The sequence below is a fragment of the Ursus americanus genome, chromosome 2, assembly GCF_024610735.1.
Source record: "Ursus americanus isolate L20-20 chromosome 2, mUrsAme1.1.p, whole genome shotgun sequence".
In the NCBI taxonomy this organism is placed as follows: Eukaryota; Metazoa; Chordata; class Mammalia; order Carnivora; family Ursidae; genus Ursus; species Ursus americanus.
The window spans coordinates 24,011,591-24,034,096 of record NC_142128.1 but is presented as its reverse complement, the minus strand read 5'-3'; the positions used below and the strand labels follow the sequence as shown (position 1 = coordinate 24,034,096).

At 38.9% G+C, this 22,506-nt stretch overlaps 1 protein-coding gene across 4 annotated transcripts in view; it reads left to right on the top strand.

Moving 5' to 3' along the window:
* REXO5 (RNA exonuclease 5) overlaps positions 1-18,443 on the top strand; it is a 40,826-nt gene extending 22,383 nt beyond the window's left edge. For 3 of the 4 annotated variants that reach the window (XM_087869960.1, XM_087869964.1, XM_087869968.1), the window contains 7 exons: positions 9,516-9,620; positions 10,119-10,256; positions 12,816-12,908; positions 13,719-13,935; positions 14,143-14,330; positions 15,266-15,384; positions 18,182-18,443. In XM_087869960.1, the coding sequence (XP_087726086.1) occupies positions 9,516-9,620; positions 10,119-10,256; positions 12,816-12,908; positions 13,719-13,935; positions 14,143-14,330; positions 15,266-15,384; positions 18,182-18,263 (942 nt within the window). In that variant the 3' untranslated portion in view covers positions 18,264-18,443. The remainder of the gene's footprint in view (positions 1-9,515; positions 9,621-10,118; positions 10,257-12,815; positions 12,909-13,718; positions 13,936-14,142; positions 14,331-15,265; positions 15,385-18,181) is intronic. The other variant, XM_087869963.1, reaches the window with a different exon arrangement.
* Positions 18,444-22,506: the final 4,063 nt, after the last annotated feature.

Here is a 22,506-nt window from a genome sequence, read left to right as displayed (position 1 = left end):
CAGAGGCACATGTTGTCCATCTGTCCTTTATTTTGTGCTATTTATTTTGATGACCTTAACAAGATATTGTCTGCTTTCTCCGCTGTAGATTTACTACTTTTGTCCCTTACTTCTAATAAGTAATATGAGGAGATAATTTAAGAAAAGCATATGTCCTGCTTTTTGTCAAAACTTCCCCTCTTATATTTAGGAAAAACTGTTGATTCCTACCTGATGGGTGCACAGTGATGGTTTCCAACTCTAGCACTTCATGTTTACTAGTTGTTACTCAGCCATCTGTAAGCAAGAGTCCTGATTTTTTGTGGGAGGCAAGAGATCTGTCAGCATGGAATGCCTCGGCTGAGGATGCATCGAGTTTGGAGATTCTGTTTAAGGGATGGAGCCAAGGGGACCTCATTCAACAAAATATGTCAGCGACTTCTATTACCTCCATGTTTTTTTTACTATTTTCATTTTCTTGAAGGAAGCGCTAGAAGCCACCAGCGAAAGAGCCAGGAGAAAGGGAGAGTTGAAGATACAGAATAGAGTGTAAATAATAAAGAATTTCTAAGAAGGCAGAAGAAGTGACATGCTGTGGATTAATGTTTATTGAATAGGAGAAAGGTACCTCTTCCACTAACCAGAGCTATGTGAACACAGGCTCAGGAGGCCCAGTGAATTACAAGCAGGATAAATATAATAAGAAATCACGTTTTAAAAAAATGAGAGAGATTGCATTTAGACATATTGCAGGGAAATTGTATTTATTACCCCCCAAACAAATAGCTATATTGGTAGCAAGCCAGAGAAAAGAAGATCACCTTCAAAGAGCAACATGTAGATTAACAGCCGATTTCTCAACAGCAACAATAGGAATCAGAAGACAGTGAAAGCATATCTTCAAGGTACCAACAGAAGATGACTTTCAGCTTATAAAAGTCTACCCATCAAAACTGTTTCAAAATGAAAGTGAAATAAGTATGTTTTCAGATAAAGAACATTTTATGACCAAAAAACCCTACTAAAAAGATTTTAAAAGGATGCATTTCAGGAAGAAAGAATGTCTGAGACACAAGCAGGAAAGATTTCTAGAGAAATTGGTGTGCATGTGCACAAATTTAAACATTGGATGTAAAAATAGCAAAATGAACCAGCTAAAAATAAGGGCCACAAATTACTGTTTCCTTCTCTACGTTTTCTAATTTTGATACTATAAAAGTTCTATGGGTAAAATATATGAAAAAATAAAAAGTTATGCTACCATATATATATATGCATATGCATTTATATATGTACCTATATATATAGGTATGTGTGTATATGTGTGTGTGTATGTGTATATATATATATATATATATATATGCAAGAGTCTTTACCTTATGTATTATTCATTCATTCATTCAGTGTGGGCTCATAGATTCCTGTTTATTGCAGTGGTTTATGATTTATGATATTAAATTGTTTTGGTTTTCAGACTTCACAGATTTGGCTAGTGATAGCCCCTTCAAGTTGGCTCCTTTGTCCTCGTGACATGGACCCATAATTTTTTTGAGCATTTTCTTCCTTTCTGGCACAAGATACTCGGTTTCATCTTTGTATTAGAAACCAAGATCTGGGTACTGGATATGTATATTAGTACCGGGGTGTCTTTGCTTCTAGACCCTTAAAGCAGATGGAGTTAGGAAATATATGCATGTCAATATACACATACATGAACACACACATATAAATAAATATGTACACACATTTACATATTTTAGAAATCATGTGTCTATAAAAATACCTCTGATTTCAGCCTTTGCATACAGGGTTCTTCCTTGCTTTTCCTCATTCTCTCTTTGTAACTTTCTTTATCCAGTGTGGGAACACTGGCTCCCAACAACATCAACATTTACTCATTTGCTCAAACCTAAACTATATCCAAAATGGTTTTAGTATTGATGCACCCAAATCACTGTAGAATGAGTTAAGAATTTGGTTTGCAGTTCACTTTTCTCCCTATCCCCCACCCCATCTACAACTGAGTATTGGGTATATGAATATTTCATTTATAAGTTACTTGGATTGGTTTTTTTTTCTCCCCTTAGCTGTGTTTTGTATTGAAAATACAGTTCATTTGTTTCATTTTGCTTTCAGTTTTAGATTTTTCTTCCCTCTCCCATCTTTGTTGATTTATTTTTTGGGATCTGTTGAACAATACACTTCCAAAGGCAAAACTACCAAAACTCTGTAAACTCTCTATACTCAGAGAAATGCAATTCCCTCGTATTTCTCTTTTACCCAGTCTTTTTTCCCACTACCTGATTTATCCTTCATTTGTTCTTTTTGGTACAGAAAAGCATGTGTGTGTGTGTGTGTGTGTGTGTGCACGCTTTCTTATTTCTCTCTCTCTATTAAGAGAGTGTTAACATACTATATAAGCTCTTTTGCAGTGGCTTTTTCCCTTAACAGTATATCTTGGAAATCATTATCATACCAGTTTATTAAGGATTTTCTTTATTCTTTATTATATTATATTATATTATATTATATTATATTATATTATATTATATTATATATTATACATATATATGTATAATATATATAATATTTTTATATTCTTTATTATAGCTGCGTGGTACTCCATTGTGTTTGTGTATCATACTTGTATTCCTCCCTTTCCAGTTCTCATGTCTGTAATTTTTTTTTTCTAAATGCTTTGGCTAATCCATCCAGAATAGTGTTAGCTGAGGTCATTCTTTTTTACTACAGGTATTCTAGAGCTATAAATTTCCCTCTAAGTTTTACTTTAGCTGCATCTTAGAAATACTGATGAGTTTCAATAAATATTGAAAAGCGTTTTCATTTTCATTCAGTTCACAATTCTTTTTAATTTGCCTTTTGATTTCTTCTTTGGCTCATGGTTTTTTAGAAGTGTGCTATTTATTTTCCACATAATTAGGGATTTTCCTGAGATCTATTCCTGATTTCCTAAATTCTCTATCATCCAAGAATGTACTTATGTACTTTGAATTACTTGAATCCTTTTAAATTTATTGAGAGAGAGAATCTCCAACTATAAATGTGGATTTGTTTGTTCTTAGAGTTTCATTAATTTTTGCTTTATGTATAATGAGGCTTCCCTATTAGATACATAAACATTATGTATTATGTTTTCCTGATGAATTGGCCCCTTTATCATTACAAATAGGCCTGGAAACATTTTCTATTCTGACTTTTTTTTTTTTTTAAGATTTTAATCATGTACTTGAGAGAGTGAGTGAGCGAGTGAGAGAGAGCACAAGCCAGGGGGAGAGGCAGAGAGAGAGGGAGGAGCAGACTACCCACTGAGCAGGGAGCCCGATGCAGGGCTTGATCATGACTCAAGTTGAAAGCAGATGCTTAGCCGCCTGAGCCACCCAGGCCCCCCTCTATTTTGACTTCTACTTTGTCTAGTATTAATACAGCCCCGCCTGCTTCCTTTTGTTTACTGTTGACCTGGTATATAATTTTTTTTATTTTACATTTAGTCTATATCTGTATTTAAAGTGGGTTTCTTGTGAACAGTTAGGCTTTTTTTATTCAATCCAACAATCGTTGCCTTTTAAGTGGAGTGTTTAGGCTATTTGCATTTAATATGATTATTTGATGTTGTTAAGTTTAAGTCTCTTACCTTGCTATGATTTCTATTTGTCCCATCTCTTTTTTTTCCTATTTCTTTTATTTTCTTTTGAGTTAATGAGGTATTTTTTATGATCTTATTTTATCTCCTTTGGCAGTGTATTAACTGATTCTTTGTTGCGTTATTTTAGTGGATGCGTTAGGATTTATAGTATATCTTTATAGTTTACCTTCATTACCATAATTACCTTAATAATATTATACCACTTCACATATAAGAACCTTACAACTATATATTTGCATTTTCCCCCTAACCTTGGTTCTGTTGTTGCCATCATTCATTTTACTTCTACATGTTACTATTTTGCCTTGGTTTTTTTTTTTTTTTTTAGGTTTATTTATTTTGGGCGGGAGGGGCAGAAGAAGAGGGAGAGAGAGTCTTAAGCAGGCTCTGTGCTGAGTGCAAAACCTGACGCAAGGGTCCATCATCATGACCTGAACCGAAACTAAGAGTTAGATGCTCAGCCAACTGCACCACCCACGTGCAACTAAATAGTTATTTTTTAAAGAGATTTTAATTTTTTGAGAAACTGTTGTGTTCACCGTAGTAGTTGCAGCATTTTATACTCCTACCAACACTGCATAAGGGTTCCAGCTTTTCCAAATCTCTGCCAATACTTTTATTTTTCTCTCTTTTTTTGATAGTAGCCATCCTGCTGGGTGTGAGGTGATATCTCTTTGTCACCTGGTAATTAGTGATGTTGAACCTCTTTTTTTTTCTTGTGTTTGTTAGCCATTTGTATATAATATTCTAAGAAGTGTCTATTCAGTCCCATTTTTTTTTAAAGATTTTATTTTTCATGAGTGACAGAGAGAGAGGCAAAGGGAGAAGCAGGCTTCCTGTGGAGCAGGGAGCCTGATGCAGGACTCGATCCCAAGACCCCGGGATCATGACCTGAGCCCAAGGCAGACGTTTAACCAACTGAGCAACCCAGGCACCCTCAAGTCCCATTTTTGAACTGGGTTTTTTGTTAAAGTTTTGGGAGTTCTTTATATATTTATATATATTCTGTATATTTATATATTCTGGATTTTAATTCCTTATCAGATATATGATTTGCAAACATTTTCTCATTCCATAGGTTACCTTTTCACTCTGCTGATTTTGTGTTTTGATGAACTGATGTAGTCCCACTTGTCTATTTTGCTTTTATTCCCATGCTTTTGATGTCATACCCAAGAAATCATTGCCAGATCCAATGTTATGAAGATTTTCCTCTGTTTTCTTCTAGGAGTTTTCTAGTTCTGATCTTACTTTAAGGTGTTTAATCCATTTTGAGTTAATTTTTATATATATGTAAGATAAGATTCCAACTTCCCTCTTTTGCATGTGGATATCCAGTTTTTCCAGGACCACTTTGTTGAAGAGACTATCCTTTTTCATTGAATGGTCTTGATATTTTTGTCAAAGATCATTTGACCATATACACAGGGTTTATTTCTGGTATCTATTCTGTTCCATGGCCTATATGTCTGTCTTTATGCCAGTGCCATACTGTTTTGACTAGTGTAACTTTGTAATATGTTTTGAAATCAGGAAACTTACATCCTGCAACTTTGTTCTTTTCAAAATTATTTGAGATTCCATAAGAATTTTTAGGATAATTTTTTTTCTATTTCTGTAAAAAAAAAAATGACAGTAGAAAAAAAATGACATTAGAATTTTAAAAGGGATTGCATAGAATCTGTAGATTGCTTTGGGTACTATTGACATCTTAACGGTGTTGTGTTTCTATCTGTCAACATGGGAATGTTTCTATTTACTTGTTCTCTGATTTCTTTCAGTGGTGTTTTGTAGTTTTTAGCATTACGAGTGTTTCTTCTCCTTGGTTAGGTTTATTCCTAAGAATTTTATTCTTTTGTGATGCTTTTGTAAATGTGCTTTTTTCCCCCTTACTTTCCTTTTCTGTTCCTTTTATATATAGAAACACAGTTGATTTTTGTGTCTTGATTTCATATCCTTCAACTTTGAAGAAGTCATTTATTCTAACAATGTTTCTGTGCAATCCTTAGGGTTTTCTACATGTCATAGGTGAACAAAGATAATTTTACTTCTTTCTTTCCAATTTGGATGCTTTTTATTTCTTTTTCTTGCCTAATTGCTCTGACTAGGACTCCCAGTACTATGTTGAATAGAGGTGACAAGAGCAAGCATCATTGTTTCTTGTCTTGGAGAAAAGGCTTTCAGCCCTTCCACCTTTGAATATATTAGCTGTGGGCTTTTCATATATGGCCTTTTTTCTGTTAGGTAGTTTCCTTCTGTTCCTAGTTTGTTGAGTGTTTTTTCATGAAAGAGTGTTGAATCATGTCAGATACTTTTTCTGCATCGCTTGAGATGATCTTGTGGTTTTTGTCCTTCTTTCCATTAAGGTGGTATATTACATGGGATGATTTTCATATGTTAGACCATTCTTGCATTCCAGGAATAAATCCCATTGGTCATGTATAATCCTTTTAATGTGCTGTTGAATTCAATTTGCTGATACTTTTTAAAAGTGATTATTCATTTGGAAGGGCTAATTATTTCTATTTTGTTTTCTGTATATCTTGTAGCTTTTGTCCCTCTTTTCCTCTCTACTGTCCTCCTTAGTGTTTCATTGATTTTTTTTTGTAGTGACATAATTTTCTATTATTTTCTTTTGTGTATTCTATAAATATTTTCCTTTTAGTTATTGCAGTTACATAAAACATCTTAAAGTTATACCTTGTTTTAAACTAATAACTTAATTTCAGTTGCATACAGAAACTGTACTTTTATAAGCTCCTCTCTCCCACACTTTGTTACTGATGTCATAAATTCCACCTTTATATGAAAGGTGCAGCATAGGAAATAGAGCCAATGATATTGTAATAGCATTGTATGGTGACAGATGGTAGCTACACTTGTGGTGAGCATAGCACAACATATAGAGATGTTGAATCACTATGTTGTATACCTGAAATTAATGTAACATTGTGTGTCAGCGTTACGCAAAAAATAAAAAAATTAAAGAAAGTTACCAGTAAATTAGATTTTCAAAGTGAATATGTAAATATCTGTTTAATAATTACTCAATCACATCTATATAGGTTGTATATTCATTAACATTGGAATATAGGGATTCATGTTTTTGTCATTTAAATTTTGAGTAAGAATTAAAAGTGAATTTATACACCAAAATTACCTTCATAGAGGTTACTGTGTTGTTTCACATGTTCACCTTTATATATGGGTATTAAGGAGGGCACGTATTGCATGGTGCACTGGGTGTTAATACGCAAATAATGAATCATGGAACATTACATCAAAAACTAAGGATATACTGTATGGTGACCAACATAACATAAAAAAAACTTATTATAAAAAAAAAGGAAACTATTTTCATGTGGCTTCATGTTGCTATCTAATGTTCTTTCATCTTGAAGGACTCCCTTTAGCATTTCTTGCAGATCAGGTCTAGTTATAATGAATTTTGTCAGCTTTTTTTTAACCTGGGAAAATCCATTTTTGAAGCAGAGTTCTGCTGGATATAGTATTCTTGATGTTCGTCCCCCCACCCTTGACACTTTGAATCCATTATGCCACTCGTATGGCCTGCAAGAAGATTTCTGCTGAGAAGTTCACTGGTAATTTTAAGAAAGTTCCCTTGTGGGGTGCCTGGGTGGCTTAGTCGTAGTGTCTGCCTTTGGCTCAGGTCATGATCCCAGCGTCCTGGGATCGAGCCCTGCATCAGACTCCTTCCTCAGTGGGGAGTCTGCTTCTCCCTCTCCCTCTGCCTGTTGCTTCCCCTGCTTGTGCGCGCTCTGTCAAATAAATAAAATCTTTAAAAAGAAAGAAAGTTCCCTTGTATGTAATGAGTTGCTTTTCTCTCAATGCTCTCAAGATTCTTTCCTTGATTTTGACTTTTGACAGTTTGATTGTAATGTGTCTTTGTGTGGGCTTCTTTAGATTTATTGGATTTATCCTGGTTGGAGTTCTTTTGAGCTTCTCAAATTTCCATGTTCATTTCTTTCCTCAGATTTGGGAAAATTTTAGCCATTATTACTTCATGTTTCTGCCCCTTTCTCTCTTCTTCAGGAGGAGAATACATATTATATGTGTATTGGTCTTGTCATTGTCCCATCTTAGGATCTATTTATGTTTCCTCATTCTTTTTTCTTTTTACTCCGATCTATGGTTTCAAATGATCTGTCTTTGTGTTTGTGGATTCTTTCTTCTGCCTGATCAAATCTGATGTTGAACTCGTTTGGTGAATTTTTCATTTCACTGTGTTTTCCAGCTCCAGCATTTGTTTGGTTCATTTTTATAGCTGCTCTTTGTTGATATTCTCATTTTGTTCATGCATCATTTTTCCATTAATTGTCTTTGTTCGCTTTTAGTTCATTCTGTGTTTCTTTAGGTTTGATTTCTGGAATGTTATTTTGTTCCTCTGGGACATTTTTCCTTATTTCTTTGCATGCCTTTTGATCTTTTTTACTGAGACCTAATCATGTGAAAAAAACAAGTACCTCTTCTATTGTTATGACTTGGCGTCACAGAACAGAAAACTTTCACTGATTAGCCCAGCCAGAGGTCCCAGGACCCCTCAAACCAATTTGAGGATGTATGTTCTCTGCGCCTTTGTGTGTACTTTTAGGTTCCCTAAGGAGCTTGTCTGTGTCTTCTCAGTGCTCATAATCTTTTGCTCCCTTTGGCATCTGCCTGTGGAACTGCAATTCTAATGTGCTGTGATGATGGCATTTGTTTTCAGTGGCTTCCAAACAAGGCTGCCTATCCCGTTAGTGCTCTAGTCAAGTGAGACAGAAACTAGTCTCTCACGCAACCCCAGACTAGCCATAATATTGGATACAGAGTCCCCTCTTTTGTTTCCATCCAGAGGGAGGATCTCGAGTATAGGAAGAATAGGGGAGGAACATAGGTGGGCACAAAAACTCTGCATTTATTCCTTTTCCTTTTGCTGGAATTCTTTGGGTTTTTTTGTTGGCTTGGGCTGTTGCTTCTCAGCTAGTCTCTATAGTTCTTGCAAACTGGTATTCTGGTCTCTCTGTCGTTGTTAACTTGGTGTCTGTGGAAGAGTGAGGGCCTGAAACTTCCTAGTCTGTGACCTTCCTGACATCACTCCTTTTCAGAAGTTTCCAAACAATGCTGTCAGTACCATCAGTGCTTTGAGTCAAATGAGACAGAAACTAGTCCTTGAGGCAATCTCAAGACAAGCCAAAATGTGGAATGCAAAGTCCATTCGTGTTTCTGTCCAAGAGATAATCCCCAGTGTAGGAGGTTTCTTCTGGGTTGCATTGTGTGAGGTTGGGTGGGGGAGGAGTGTTATTTCCTTCTTTCCCTTCCCTGCGGTATCTCCTCTATATACCTTATTCTTCCCCTGAAGCACTTCTCTGAGGCTGCCAACCCTCTTCCCTGTAGTCAAGTGCTGTGAAATATTAAAGTTGTGACCTGTGTTCATTATTTTGGTATTTAGTTGTACTTTTTCTTTCTGGGGGTAATTTTGTTTGTTCTTTATCTGAGTCTTCCATGTGTCTTGATTTCTTTCCAGTGTCTTTTTAGCCTTCTCTCCTTGCTGTCTTTACTAATAGGCTTTAACAGTATGAGATGGTGGAAGTTCTGTTGTAATTTAACTTATTTCGTAGAGGTAATTTGAAGGTTCTAGTAGTCTCTTTTTCTTAGTAATGCCAAAGGCACGGGTCCTACATGATTTTACTGACTCTCTTTACTGTTTTCTAGGAGGCTATATGGTGTCACCATTTTCTTCCAGACCTTAAAGTCAGCCCCATATTGCTTTTTAATATGGGTAAAAAGGCAACCTTGTTTGTTTATATTATTGTGGCTCACCTCGAGGAGCCACTGGGTTCCTGCCTCATTCAGGGTTTGCTGTTCTCTGCAGGTTCTTGAGCAGGCCAGAGTGGAAATCCCCCTGTTTCCCTTCAGCATTGTCCAGTTCTCTTTTGAACCCTTTTCACCTAACCTCACCGAGGAGATGAACAAGAGGGTAAGTAAATGAGTTGTGCTAGATTATTTATTTAATGAATTATAATCTCCCTGCATTAAGGAAAGTTATGCATACTTTAATTAGTTTGCTCTATATTTCTCCAGATTTTTTCTATATATTAATATTTTAGTAAATACATTTTTATAAAAATGGGAATCAAACCACGTGTACTATTTGGCAACTTTTTCATTGAGCAGTGTATTGTGTACATCTTTACATGTCAGTCATGATCTTATTCCCCTTGTTTATAATGGCTGTATAGTATTCCACTGTATGAAATACCTATTCTTTTCGTCTTTGGTGCTTTATAAATTGTTGCTATTCCAAATAATGGGGTTGTGAAATCCCTGTATACATATTTTTGTACATTCAGCAAGTGTTTGTGTTGAGAAATTCCTTAAAGCAGAATTATCCCATGTTTTGACTCATGTTTTCTTTAGATTTGACTTAATTCTCTTACCACATTCACCTCCTCACTGTATTCTATTTTTCTTGTAGATGAGGATCAAGTGGACAGAGATGTCAACTATTTATGCTGGGCCATTTAGCAAAAATTGCAACCTCAGGGCTCTGAAAAGGCTGTTTAAGAGCTTTGGCCCAATCCGGTCAATGACTCTTGTTCTTGAAACCCATCAGGTAATGAGATAAGACGACTTGGATTTTCACCTCTAGATTAGTGTTGGAAATTCAGATGCCTCCTGGGGCCATTCATGTAACAAATATTAGTGATGTGAGCTTGATTGTCACCAACTGGAGTATGAGTCATTTTCACCTCTAGATTAGTGTTGGAAATTCAGATGCCTCCTGGGGCCATTCATGTAACAAATATTAGTGATGTGAGCTTGATTGTCACCAACTGGAGTATGAGTCATGCTTTTTGATGAAACAGTTCTTGACTCACAAGTGTGTGTGCCCAGTATTACCAGATTCTTGGATTCTTTTGTTTTGAGAATCAAGAAATCTTCCATCTTTCAAAGTGATCCTGGATGTTTAAAATGTGCTTTCTCCAAATCTTTTATTAATGTCTTTCTTATACCTAAAAATAGAGATAAAATGATTCCCTGGGAAGATGGACCTAAGGGATGGGAAGTATATGTCAGGGGACTATAACCTCTTGTTATATGTCTTGGGGTTTTTTTCTCTTTTTTTTTTTTTTTGGTAAAATATACATAAAATTTGCCTTTTAACTTTTTAAATACATGTGGGTTAAAAATGTGGGTTAAAAATGTTTTTCAAAAAATGTGGGTTTCAGTTACCCACAGTCCAGAAGCAGTTGATCTTCTTTCTGACATATCATCAGAAGGTCAGCAGGAGCTTAACACTACCTCACAATGCCTATGTATGTCACTCACCTTACTGCATCTTATCAAGTAGGCATTTTATGGTCTCACATCATCACAAGAAGGGTAAGTACAGTGGAATATTTTGAGATAGAGACCACATTCACATAACTTTATTACAGTATATTTTTATAATTATTTTTATTATTAGTTATTGCTATTTTAATCCCTTACTGTGCCTAATTTATAAATTAAACTTTATCACTCATACATATATGAAAAAACATAGTATTTATAGGGTTCAGTACTACCCGTGGTTTCAGGGATCTGCTGGGTGTCTTGGAATCTATCCAGAACTTTTTCATCATCCCAAACTGAAACTCTGTACCCATTAAACAATAACTCTTCAGTCCCTGTCCCTGAGGTGTGGTAAGCACTATTGTGCTTTCTGTTTTTATGAATTTGACTACTCTGTTATATATCCTTTAAGTGGAATCATACAGTACTTGTGCTTTTGTGTCTGGCTTATTTCACTTAGCGGAATATGTTCAAGGTTCATCCATGCTGTAGCGTGTGTCAGAATCTCATTCCTTTTTAAGGACGGATATAACCCACTGTGTGCATGTACTACATTTTGTTTATCCATTCGTCTGTTGAACATTTGGACTGTTTCCACTTTTTGGCTATTCTGAATAATGCTGCTGTGAACATAGATATACAAATATCCACTGGAGTCTCTGTTTTTAATTCTCGTGGGTGTATACCCAAAGTGCAATTGCTGGGTTAAATGATAATTCTGTGTATAATTTCAGGAACTGCCATACTGTTTTCCACAGTGGCTACACCACTTTACACTCCCACCTGCAATGCAAAGGGTTCCAATTTCTCTATATTCCAGCTGACATTGTTTTTTTTTTTCTCTCATTCTTCCTTCCTTCCTTTTTTCTTTTCGTCTTTTTCTTTCTCTCTCTCCCCCTCCCTCCCTTCCCTCTTTTCTTTTCTTTTCTTTCTTCTTTTTCTCTTTTTCAATACTAGCCATCCTAATGGATGTGAAGTAGTAGCTCATGGTTTTGATTTGCATCTAATGATTAGTGATATTGAGCATCTTTTCATATGCTTATTGGCCACTGTGTCTTTGGAGAAATATCTATTTAAGTCTTTAGCCTATTTTTAATTGGGTTATTTGATTTTTGTTGGCTTTTAGGAGTTTATGTATTGTAGATATGAAATCTTCATTGGATAATTTGCACATATTTTCTCCCATTCATAGGGTTGCTTTTTGACACTGTTGATAGTGTCCTTTGATGCACTTTTTAATTCTGATAAAGTCCAATTTGTCTTATCTTCTTTTGTTACCTCTGCTTTTGATGTCACATTCAGGAAATCATTGCCAAATCCAATATCATGAAGCTTTTCTCTGGGAGCACTTTTGTCTCCATGATGGTGCTGTTCGGCACATCGGCAAGCAGGAAAGCAGTCAGTTTGGAGATGCAGCCTATCCAACGGAAGCACTTAACCTCCCCAAGCTTATAGGAAAGCTGCCTGTGTAAATTAAGCTAACTAGACAAATGAGAATCCGAATGACTTACAGTGATGTCTTCAGTGGTTCATAATAAATAATATGAAAAGCAAGTTGGTTAATAAACATTTATTAGTGCTTTGCCCATACCACCCAGAAGACTTCAATTTGAATTGACAAATAAAGGTTATTTATTGGCTGAGAAATCAGTTCTTGAACCTTGATGATTCTACTTGAAGTTGATCTGCATTTGCTGTCTAGCCCAGCACAGCAAAGAGAACATTCATTCTGGTGGCTTTGGCCACTAGTTTAGGGGCCTTTCCCAGTCCCTTCTCTAGCAGTGTGAGCCTGGAATGCAGAGATAAGAAAATCTTGCTGTTGTTTTTTTTCCTGCAGCCACATCTCTGTATACAATATGAAGTCCTGGAAGCTGCCCAGCTGGCCATAGAATCTTTGGATGGCATTCTGGTAGAAGGTGCCTGCATCAAGGTAGAGTGGCCAAAGAAAGCAAAAAGCAGCACCCTTCATTCAGCCCTGACCTAGCACAGCCCTAGTATATATGAAAGCTGAGAAAAGTCCTCAAGAGGCCCAAGCACAAGACTTTGTGTTATGGAAAGTCTTCAGCCAAGCCCAGCATTCTTCTAGCAGTGACCTAAAAACATGACCGCTTTCGTACTTATCAGAATCAGCCTGGGCTATATTGGGGTCTTCCTTGTATTCTTTATCACTACTTAAACTCCAGGTGGTTTATTCTGGGTGTTTTTCTGTAGCTGCCCTTTCCTTTAGCTTTCAAGGGGATCAAATGGTGTTTTGAAGTTTCTTATGCAAATAATCAGATTGTTTCGTTAGGGCAGAAGTCAGGGAACTCATTTCCATTGCAGGGTGTTTGGGCAGGGAGGCAAGGGAGGAGAGAGTATGTTTACACAAAAACATTGTATTTATGTATTTATCTCTTAAGTCTGGACCATAGTCCTCTGAGGCATTTATCGTTAGACTCCTTATACAGATAAGGAAACTACAGAATTAAGTTACTTGCTAGTATATAATAGGGGCCTAAAGGGTGAAGTTTATTTATTTTTATTTAAAGAATTATTATTTTGAGAGAGAACAGGGAGGAGGGGCAGAGGGAGGAAAAGAGTCCCAAGCAGACTCCGCGTTGAGCCCACTGCAGGTCTTTTATCTCACGACCCTGAAATCGTGACCTGAGCCAAAACCAAGAGTTGGAGGCTTAACCAACTGCACCACCAGGGCACCCCTAAGTAGTGACTTTCTACCACTAATGCTATCTTCCTTGGTTAGGTGCAGAGGCCTGTGACGGAGCTCACCCTTGATTGTAACACTCTTGTGAATGAGCTAGAGCAAGATTCTGAGAACCGAGGTACCATATACCTGTCTGGAGTGAGCGAAACCTTCAAAGAACACCTATTGCAGCAGTCCAACCTCTTCCTTGGCCTGGAAGCTGTCATCTTGCCTAAAGATCTTAAAAGTGGAAAGCAAAAAAGATACTGTTTCCTGAGTAAGGAATGGGATGTAACCTTGGGGAAGGAGATTAGGGATGGTGATAACATGAGGTCCGAGAAGGGAAATGTTCACCAAATAAACCCACCTGGGATGCTGGACCACGTTAATAGCTGATTCTGTCCTCCCTTGGCTCTGGCTGGCCTTCAGCCTGGATGGTGACCAGGTGGCCCTTAGTAACAGAAGGGGCTATTCTTGCTTTCAGAATTCAGAACTTTTGGCAGTGCCCAGAGGGCCCTCGACATTCTCAAAGGCAAGGACTGGAAGCTGAAAGGCCGGCATGCCCTAACTCCCAGGCATCTCCATGCTTGGCTCAGGGGCTTACCTCCTGAATCAAGAAGGCCCCCAGGGGTTCGTGTCATACCTCCCCCTTCCGAGCAGCAGGCCTTACAGGTGAGTGGTGCATCCTGGTGTCAGAGGTAGCTGCCTTGGTTTGCTAGCTGTAGGCGTTGACTGGCCTTCTGATGTTTATGGACGTTAGGAGAGTCCAGCTCAAGTGACACTAAAGCCTTTGAATTTGTCCCCCCTGCCCTGGCACTAGTTTTATTTCACTTTTTTCACTTTCCAGCTTCTGCCTGCCCTGGACACATTTTTCTTTCTCCAAGATCTCATACTTTTGCCCGCTCCATACCTGCTATAATCAGGCTTTTAATCCTCCATGTGACTCTCCAAGGAACTTTGAGGGGCTAACATAGGAGGTTAAAGAGCTGGGCAAGTCTTTAATAATCTAGGGTTTCCCAAAGTGGAATGTATATACACAAGATGATTTTCAGTGGTCACTGATGGACTCCCCCCCCCCCACTTTAATGCTAAGATCTTGTTCTAACAATCACATTGAACCTGTGACTTCATAGATATTTCAATGAGGTGAAGGAAGAAACTCACTTTAAAGAAAAATATTAGAGGGATACACAAGTAGAAGGGTGAAGGTAGAAGGTGAATGGCTGAAGTTTGGGAAGCCCTGTTCTAGTCTAATCTCCTACACTTAACAGATGAGAAAAAGAGGCCAGAGCTGGTTGAGTGATTTGCCCAAGTCACAAAGATACTTAATGGCAGGGGCCAGTAGTGATGTGGTTCCTCTGCCTCAGGGTCCTGGAAGACCCAGTCCATATGGAGGAAAGAACAGTTGTACTCCTGAACTGACCTGTGGCCTGGAGATGCTGGGATGGACAGGGAACCCTGAAGTATGGGCTTTAGCTTCAGATAGAGAATTTATTCAGAGCCTTTCCTGGGATCCCATGGTCCTATAGCCTGAAGAAAGTTGCAGCCCCTCCAAAGGTGAGCAGAGGATACTCTGGCTGAGTGTCAACACGTGGCTTTGATCCTAGGCTCTGAAGGTGGACCACCCAAAGATAGCAGCCTGGCGCTGGGGCCGGAAGATAGGAAAGCTCTACCACAGCCTGGGTCCAGGCACCCTCTGCCTCATCTTGCTGCCAGGAACCAAGAGGTAAGGACTGAAGGGTTGTCCCTTCAAGATTCTGGCCTCTGGACTTCAGCTGTTCTTAGAGAAAGGCCTTTTTGTTGACATTCAGGCACATAAATGAGGACTTAAGGAATCCTCTCTTAATTCTTAGTTTTAAGAGATAGGTATTATATCTCCATTTTACATGTATATGCTCTTTTATAATTACTCTTATTAGCCCTCAGGGAGATAGCTCATCCTAGTTTAAAGCCAGAGGTCTTAGGTCCTGCAGCCTCTGGGACAAGAGGCAGCTGCCTAACCCCACTTGAGTAAAAATAGTCAAAGAAGGTCTTGGGCAAGGCCCAGACCAGATAAGATCTTTCTCACATTTCAGGAGCATGATCCTGCTTCTCCCATCTCCCTCATTACTGATCCTAAGCCTGAAGGATAATGGAACAGAACTCGGTCCAGTCCCAGCTCTATCACATACCTCCTCTGACAGGTGGCCAAGCCACTTTCCCACTGTGGGTCTCAATTTCCCTTTGATCAAATGAGAGATTTGGAGTAAATCAGTGATTTTCAAACCCTTTCAACTATAAACCCTCTCTTTAAAAGAAAAATTTCTATTAAATCCTAAAGCATAAAGGTAGGCAGTTCTGGAATGAGTGAGTGGGTGGATGAGTATATATTGTGGGAGAGGGATGAGAGAGTAGCTCTTTTGAGCAGTTTGAAAATCACCAGATTGCATTTATTTATAAAAAGCCCCTTAAAATTTTGACATTCTAGGATGCTTTTCCTGGCCCAGGGTCCCAGACAGCAGAACAACAGTGCCTCAGGCCTTGAAACCTGATCAGAAATTAATTTCCTGTCACAAAATCCTTGTGACATGCAACTCAGGGCCACTAAGGAGATGGGGCTATCTGCTGGGCAGCTTGAGAATTGCTTTCTATGAGGAACAGAAACTAAGTGTTTACATCTGAAACAAAAAAAAACCCATCTTAGACTGATATAAACAGACTTTTGTGAGTAGGTTAACAGCACGAGGTGACCATAAATTGCCAAAAAAGCTTTTTGGTTCAGAACAGACTTGCCCTGACATAGCTTCTCAGAGCCAGTAGAATATGGGGTGGGGTCTTCATATTCCAGGTAGAATACTTACATTGCAGTTCTCTGTTGTGTAGGCAAACTAAGCTAAGAGTAGGCCAAAGCTTTCTCCTCCCACAAGTGGCCAGGTTATTCTACAGTGGATGAGGGATTGGGGTCAGGGAGCAGAAAGGCTTAGGTTCTAAGGCAGAGGTCCTAAGACATGACAAATCATGAAAAAACTCTGGAAACAGCAAATCCTGCAGTAGGGAAATCTAATGCTCCTTTTATTTTATTAGAGACGTACTTATCTGAGGGGGAGGAAGGACAGAAGGAGAGGGAGATAATCTTAGGCAGACTCACTGCTGGGCATAGTGCTGCTCCCCACCTGCTGCAGGGCTCGATCGCAGGACTCTGAGACCATGATGAAATCAAGAGCTTGTCACTTAACCAACTGAGCCACCCAGGCGCCACCACCCCCTTTCTTCTAAAAGTTACATTTTGATGTCTGTAGCCTTGTTGAGGAGCATGCATTCACCCAAACTATAGGCTTGCTGTGTGACTAACTTCTCTGGGCCTCCTCTTTGCAGCTTTCTCCATGATCCCAATGCCTTCAGGAAGGGTAACAGTAGCTCAGGAAGGAGTAGTAAAGAGAATAGATTTCCTCATGCTTGGAGCCTGACTCAGCTCTTAATCCTTATATTTCTAGTAGATGCTAAAATTAATATTGAAAATACTGCTGTATTTGCCATAATTCATCAAACCCTTAATATTTAAATGATTTTACTCGTGTTTTCATTTGAAGTTGTTGAGTCCTCATTTAACAAATGGAGAAGACGACTCAACAAGTTTGCTTAAGGTCACATAGCTAGTAAGTGCAGTTAGGATTTGAACCCTGATGGTCTGAGTCCAGAGCCACTCTCCAGCACTCAGAATTCCAGTCTCCCATGCCCAAAAGGCTAGTGCTTAATAGCATAAGTTCAGACATCAGGTGGTGACAGTTTCTGGGTTTGTCTTTGCTCACTTCTACCTGCTTTGCCTAGGAGAGCTCCTCAGCCATCTAACCCCAACCACTGAATATTCACTACAAGGTAGCAGGGAACTAACATGTACTGGATGACGCCTACATTCCAGCCACTGTACCAAGTGTTTTACAGCATACATTATTGAAAAGGACTCTTGATGGCAGATTGCCATTATTACCTGGTTCTGCCACTCAACTTGTTGAGCAACTATGTGCTTGATTCTTTCTGAAAAGTGGACACAACAATCGTACCTACATCAGTACCGAGTTTAGGTACATAAGCTGTTTTGAAGGATTAAATGAGAATGCATACAGAGTACATAAAATAATGCTTGGTACATAGTGAATGATCTGTATGATGTATGAGGAAATGATCTGTATATTTTAGCTATTATTGTCTGTAGTCCTCACAAAAGCCCTGTGAGACAGTAATTTAAGTATTTAATAGTTTTATAGTTGAAGAAATTGAGGCTCAGTTTGAGGTCATTCACCCTAGGTTGAGATAAGCCTTCCATCTGTTACATGGCAGAGCTGACTTGATTCCAGGCCTCTGGGACTCATCAGTATTCTTTCCATCGAACCATCTTCAGTAGGCAGCTTTCCAGCAACCGCCTTACCTGCCTGTGCCTTTCCTCATACACATACCCAAAAAACTTACCACTTCTTCTATGAGTTTGTAGCCATTCTTTTAATCCTGTGGATTAGTAACCTATCTTCACTCCTTATTTGTTGCAGCACTCACGGATCGTTCTCTGGCCTAGGACTGATGGGAATAAAAGATGAAGAGGAAAGCACCACCTCAAACATGTGTTCCTGAGTCTGCCCAACATTTTCCATGAGCCGTTTCTTATCCCTCATGGGCAGTGGCAGAGAATATGGTCAGCCTGCAGCCTCTCTATCCAGCAGACAGCTTGTGTGGAAATGGTGTACCACTTAAGAAGTTCGGTCCGTTTATGTGGCATGTTCAAATTTTCAATAAATGCCTAAAATTCAAGCATCCTCATCTTAAGACAGGGTGAGAAGGATGAACCAGTTTGTACATTCTTTGTGTCAGTGGACTTATACACAGGAAATTTGTAGTAAGTGCTCTATTCCATTGTAACACTCCTATTAAATGGTATTTGTAGGTAAGGAAACCAAGAGGGAGGGACTTGGCTGTGGAGAAAATCCGGCCATTATGCAGGTTGTCAAAGTTGTATCTAGGAAGCAAATTTATGTAAGGCAAACTTTCTCATTGACAGCTGTTATAAAATTGAAGGAGAAAGATAGGCTGAACTGGAAATCTGGCAGATCCACAGACACAGGAGAGTGGAAGACTGTGCTTTTTACCAACACTGGAAGCTCCCTTCCAATTCCATTTTTAGGAATGCTTCCTTCCCTTCAGTGAGAGTGCAGTGTCACCCTTCACCAGTAGGTGCCTCCATCGTATCACATCTCCTCAGAACTGAAAGCTGCAATTTCAGTGAAAGCTACTGCTCTGCTTTATCAACTCTTAAAATAATAACATTCTGTGTTGGAAAGGACATGGGTACAGGTACACACAATTCCAAAACAGAGATATTTATCTGCCCTCTGGAAAAGATGAACTAATCCGGCGTACAGTATGTATCATACCGAACCCTTGTAAATTGCTCCATACATTGGGCTCCAGCAACTCCACTTCTGTAGCAGCATACAGTAATAGTGTAGTTGCACACAGCCATGTATGGAGGAGATACCACAGGCTGAGCACAATGGAGTTCTTGGTAGCCATTTTAAAAATTATGTATGTGTAAATGAAATTTCTAGTACAAGAGATCTGCAAGAAGTGGCAGTTGACCTCTGGATAGACTCTGAATCCTAGCTTTCCAACATATTGTGCAAACTTGAGTAACATTTCTGTGCTTGGGACAGTAATTTAGGTGCACACCTCACACAACTGTTGTGAAGATGTGAGTATGCATTCCCAGTATATGTTGTAGGAAATATGGAGGGTTACAGAATAGTATGTATAGTTTGAGTCCTTTTTTTGTAGAAAAAGATACACAAAGATATGCATAGGCTTGGAACAAAACCTGAAAGGGCTGTATGTCAGATGTGGTGGGATTGGAAGATTGTTACAAATTGCTTTTGGCTGTTTTGGTTTTAAATCACCATATATTGCTTTTATAACTAGAATACTTAAAATTAATTCTCAAGGCTGGGCATTTGAGGCAGTGTTTAATCATTTAACTTCTCTAAGAGCCAGCCCTATGTAAAAGTTGGGAACCAGGAGCCAGAACTAAAGAGCTTGATTTAGGATCAAGACACTGCAACTTGAAGCTCCCTTGTAAAGTGGAAAGTTCCCCAGGTATACACACAGTGAAGGCCCTGAGAATGTCTTGAAATTGACAATGTTGCTGGATTCTTTCCCCACCTCCAGCTGAGCTCCAAAGCTACAAGCGCTTAGCTGCTATTTACTTCTTGAGACTCCAGTCCTGAGACAAAGTGTTTGCCTTTGAATATGGACAGAACTGGGCTGGCATTTTAGCTCTGCTTCTGGGCAAGCCACTTAATCTCATCTGAGTATATTTTCACAGTTGATAAAATGAGGAACTACCTTTTTAAGGATTGTGAAAATTCAAAGATCCAGCTTGTGGAAAAATGACAGAATAGTGGGCTATGTATGACTTTCCTTCTCTGAGCCTGTTACCTTACCTTTAAAATGGGGACATTACTACCTACTTCATGAGGCTGTTAAGAGGATTAAATGAGGGAAAAACCCACATTAAGTGTTCAATAAATGACATTTACTGAGGAGCATCTTCCAAGTGCAGGATCACAGAACAAATCAGGCTCCACGTGCCAAGAACATCGTCTTTGCTCCTAGGACTAGCCAAGGCCATTTCCTCCTGGATGGGAGGTTTCCCAGTGGGCCCCCAACTCTAGAACTCTACGGAGATGGGCCCAACCATAAGGTCCCTGAGGCCTCAGTCTGCACACTCTGTTCTTTCAGCTGATGCTCCCACCTTTTGGAAGCCAAAGCTGCCAACTTGGCCTCTTGCAAAACACACATTCCATTCATAAGTGCGTTTGTGCATTTTTTCCTCCCACACCCTTCTAGGCAGCCAAGGCAGCTGCTGGAGAAGCAGCTTCTCATTTGGGGGAGAAAAGCAACTCCCAAAGGTTTTTACACAACTCTTGATTTAGGCTTTGAACATATTACTCCCAATTTTCTGACCTCCTCACCCATAGTGACACTCAGCCACGTTTGTTTTCATTTCCTTTTTTTGGCCCCTTTTTGTAAATAACCTCTTCCCTACTATAAAGAAAACCAATTAATGGAAACTTGAAAAATCCAGAAAAGGTAAAATCGCTTCTAATGCCACCACTCATAGTCAACAACTGCCACTATTTCAGTCTTCTATCATACTTTTTACATCGTTCAAAAGCAGTTTTTAATAGCTGCATAATATTCCAAAGTGTTGGTGTGCCATAATTTCTAAAACAGTCCCCTGTTGTTGACACTGAAGTTGTCCCCAACCAATTATATCCTTGCATATACATCTTTGACAAATAATATTTAAGGAAAAATTCCTAAAAGTGAAATTGGGTTAAAGAGTATGAGCACTTAAGGTTGTTTTAATTCCATAGAAGTTTTTACTGTGTTAGCTAGCATGGACTTGTTCCAAATCTTTGCAATTTGGTAAGTTAAAAAAACTTTCCATTACATAAATAGATTTAATTTCTATTTATTTGAATATCCTGTAGATTGGCATCTATTTTTTTTAGAAGCTTTTTTGGGCCACTTGTTTTTCCTTAAGGTCTACTTATGGATTAAGTACAGTGTCCATCTGTTGATTATTGCAAAAATGTTTCTAGTTTTTTATTTTAAGGTATTTTGAGAAGTCTTATGATTTCTTCTATTTGCACTTATACTTAGAAAGTCTTTTTTTTTTTTAAGATTTTATTTATTTGACAGAGATAGACAGCCAGCGAGAGAGGGAACACAAGCAGGGGGAGTGGGAGAGGAAGAAGCAGGCTCCCAAGCCTGACATGGGGCTCGATCCCAGAACGCTGGGATCACGCCCTAAGCTGAAGGCAGATGCTTAACGACTGCGCCACCCAGGCGCCCCTATACTTAGAAAGTCTTGATTGATCCTGAGATCAATTTAAGAGCCACTGACAAGTATATATGGTTGGGGGGCGGTTTGTTTTTTTAAGTAGGCTCTATGCTTGTTTTTTAAGTGCAGCCCAGCACAGGGCTATGCGAGCAAGACCTGAGCTGAGATCAAGTCGCACGCTTAACCGATTGAGCTACCCAGGCACCCCTGTATGTTTTTTTAAATAACTTAATTTTTACACTTATACCTTTATTCCTCCTGGAATTCATTTTGGCATATGACAACTTTCCCCCAAATATTTAGATTTTTACCTGTTTACCCATCTTTACTTACCTGATCAAGGAGAATGTGTCCTTTACTATGTAAGTCCATGTATACAAGAGCCTGCATGTTTTCTTCTGTCTTGTCTTACACTAGATACCATACCATTTTGTAGCTCTTTATTTTAATATACTAGCAATTTCAGCAGCACCACCCCAGATAAACACAGGGCAATGGAGAGTCTCCATCAGCATGGATTATAAAACACTATAGTCAGATGCTTTGCTGTTGATTGCATTGCTGCCGTATTCCACTAGGACTTTTTCAGCACCCCTAAGGCAAGAGAATCAAGGTTGGAACATTACATAGGAAGAACATTAAGCCCAGAGAAGAGCATTACGGCTTTCATTAGACAGGGCTGCCTGAGAAGTCACAACAAAGGAAAGGAAATGGAGAGGTTAGGCTGGCTCCCTCACCTCTCCTTCCCCAGGACGAACCCTTCGGACCTAGGTCGCAACCCAGAGCTAAAATAGGACTTCCAGAGCCAACCCAGCCATGTGCTTTTGGCAACTGGATTTGAGAAGAGAGAAGACGCCATTGCTGAGGTGACTCTTCTGTACTTCTCTGGACCCTCAGCACTACCTTCTGTAAAACTTTTTTGCTAGAAAATGTCCATTCTACATGCAGTTAACCTCATTTCTGAAGATGTTGCTTGCC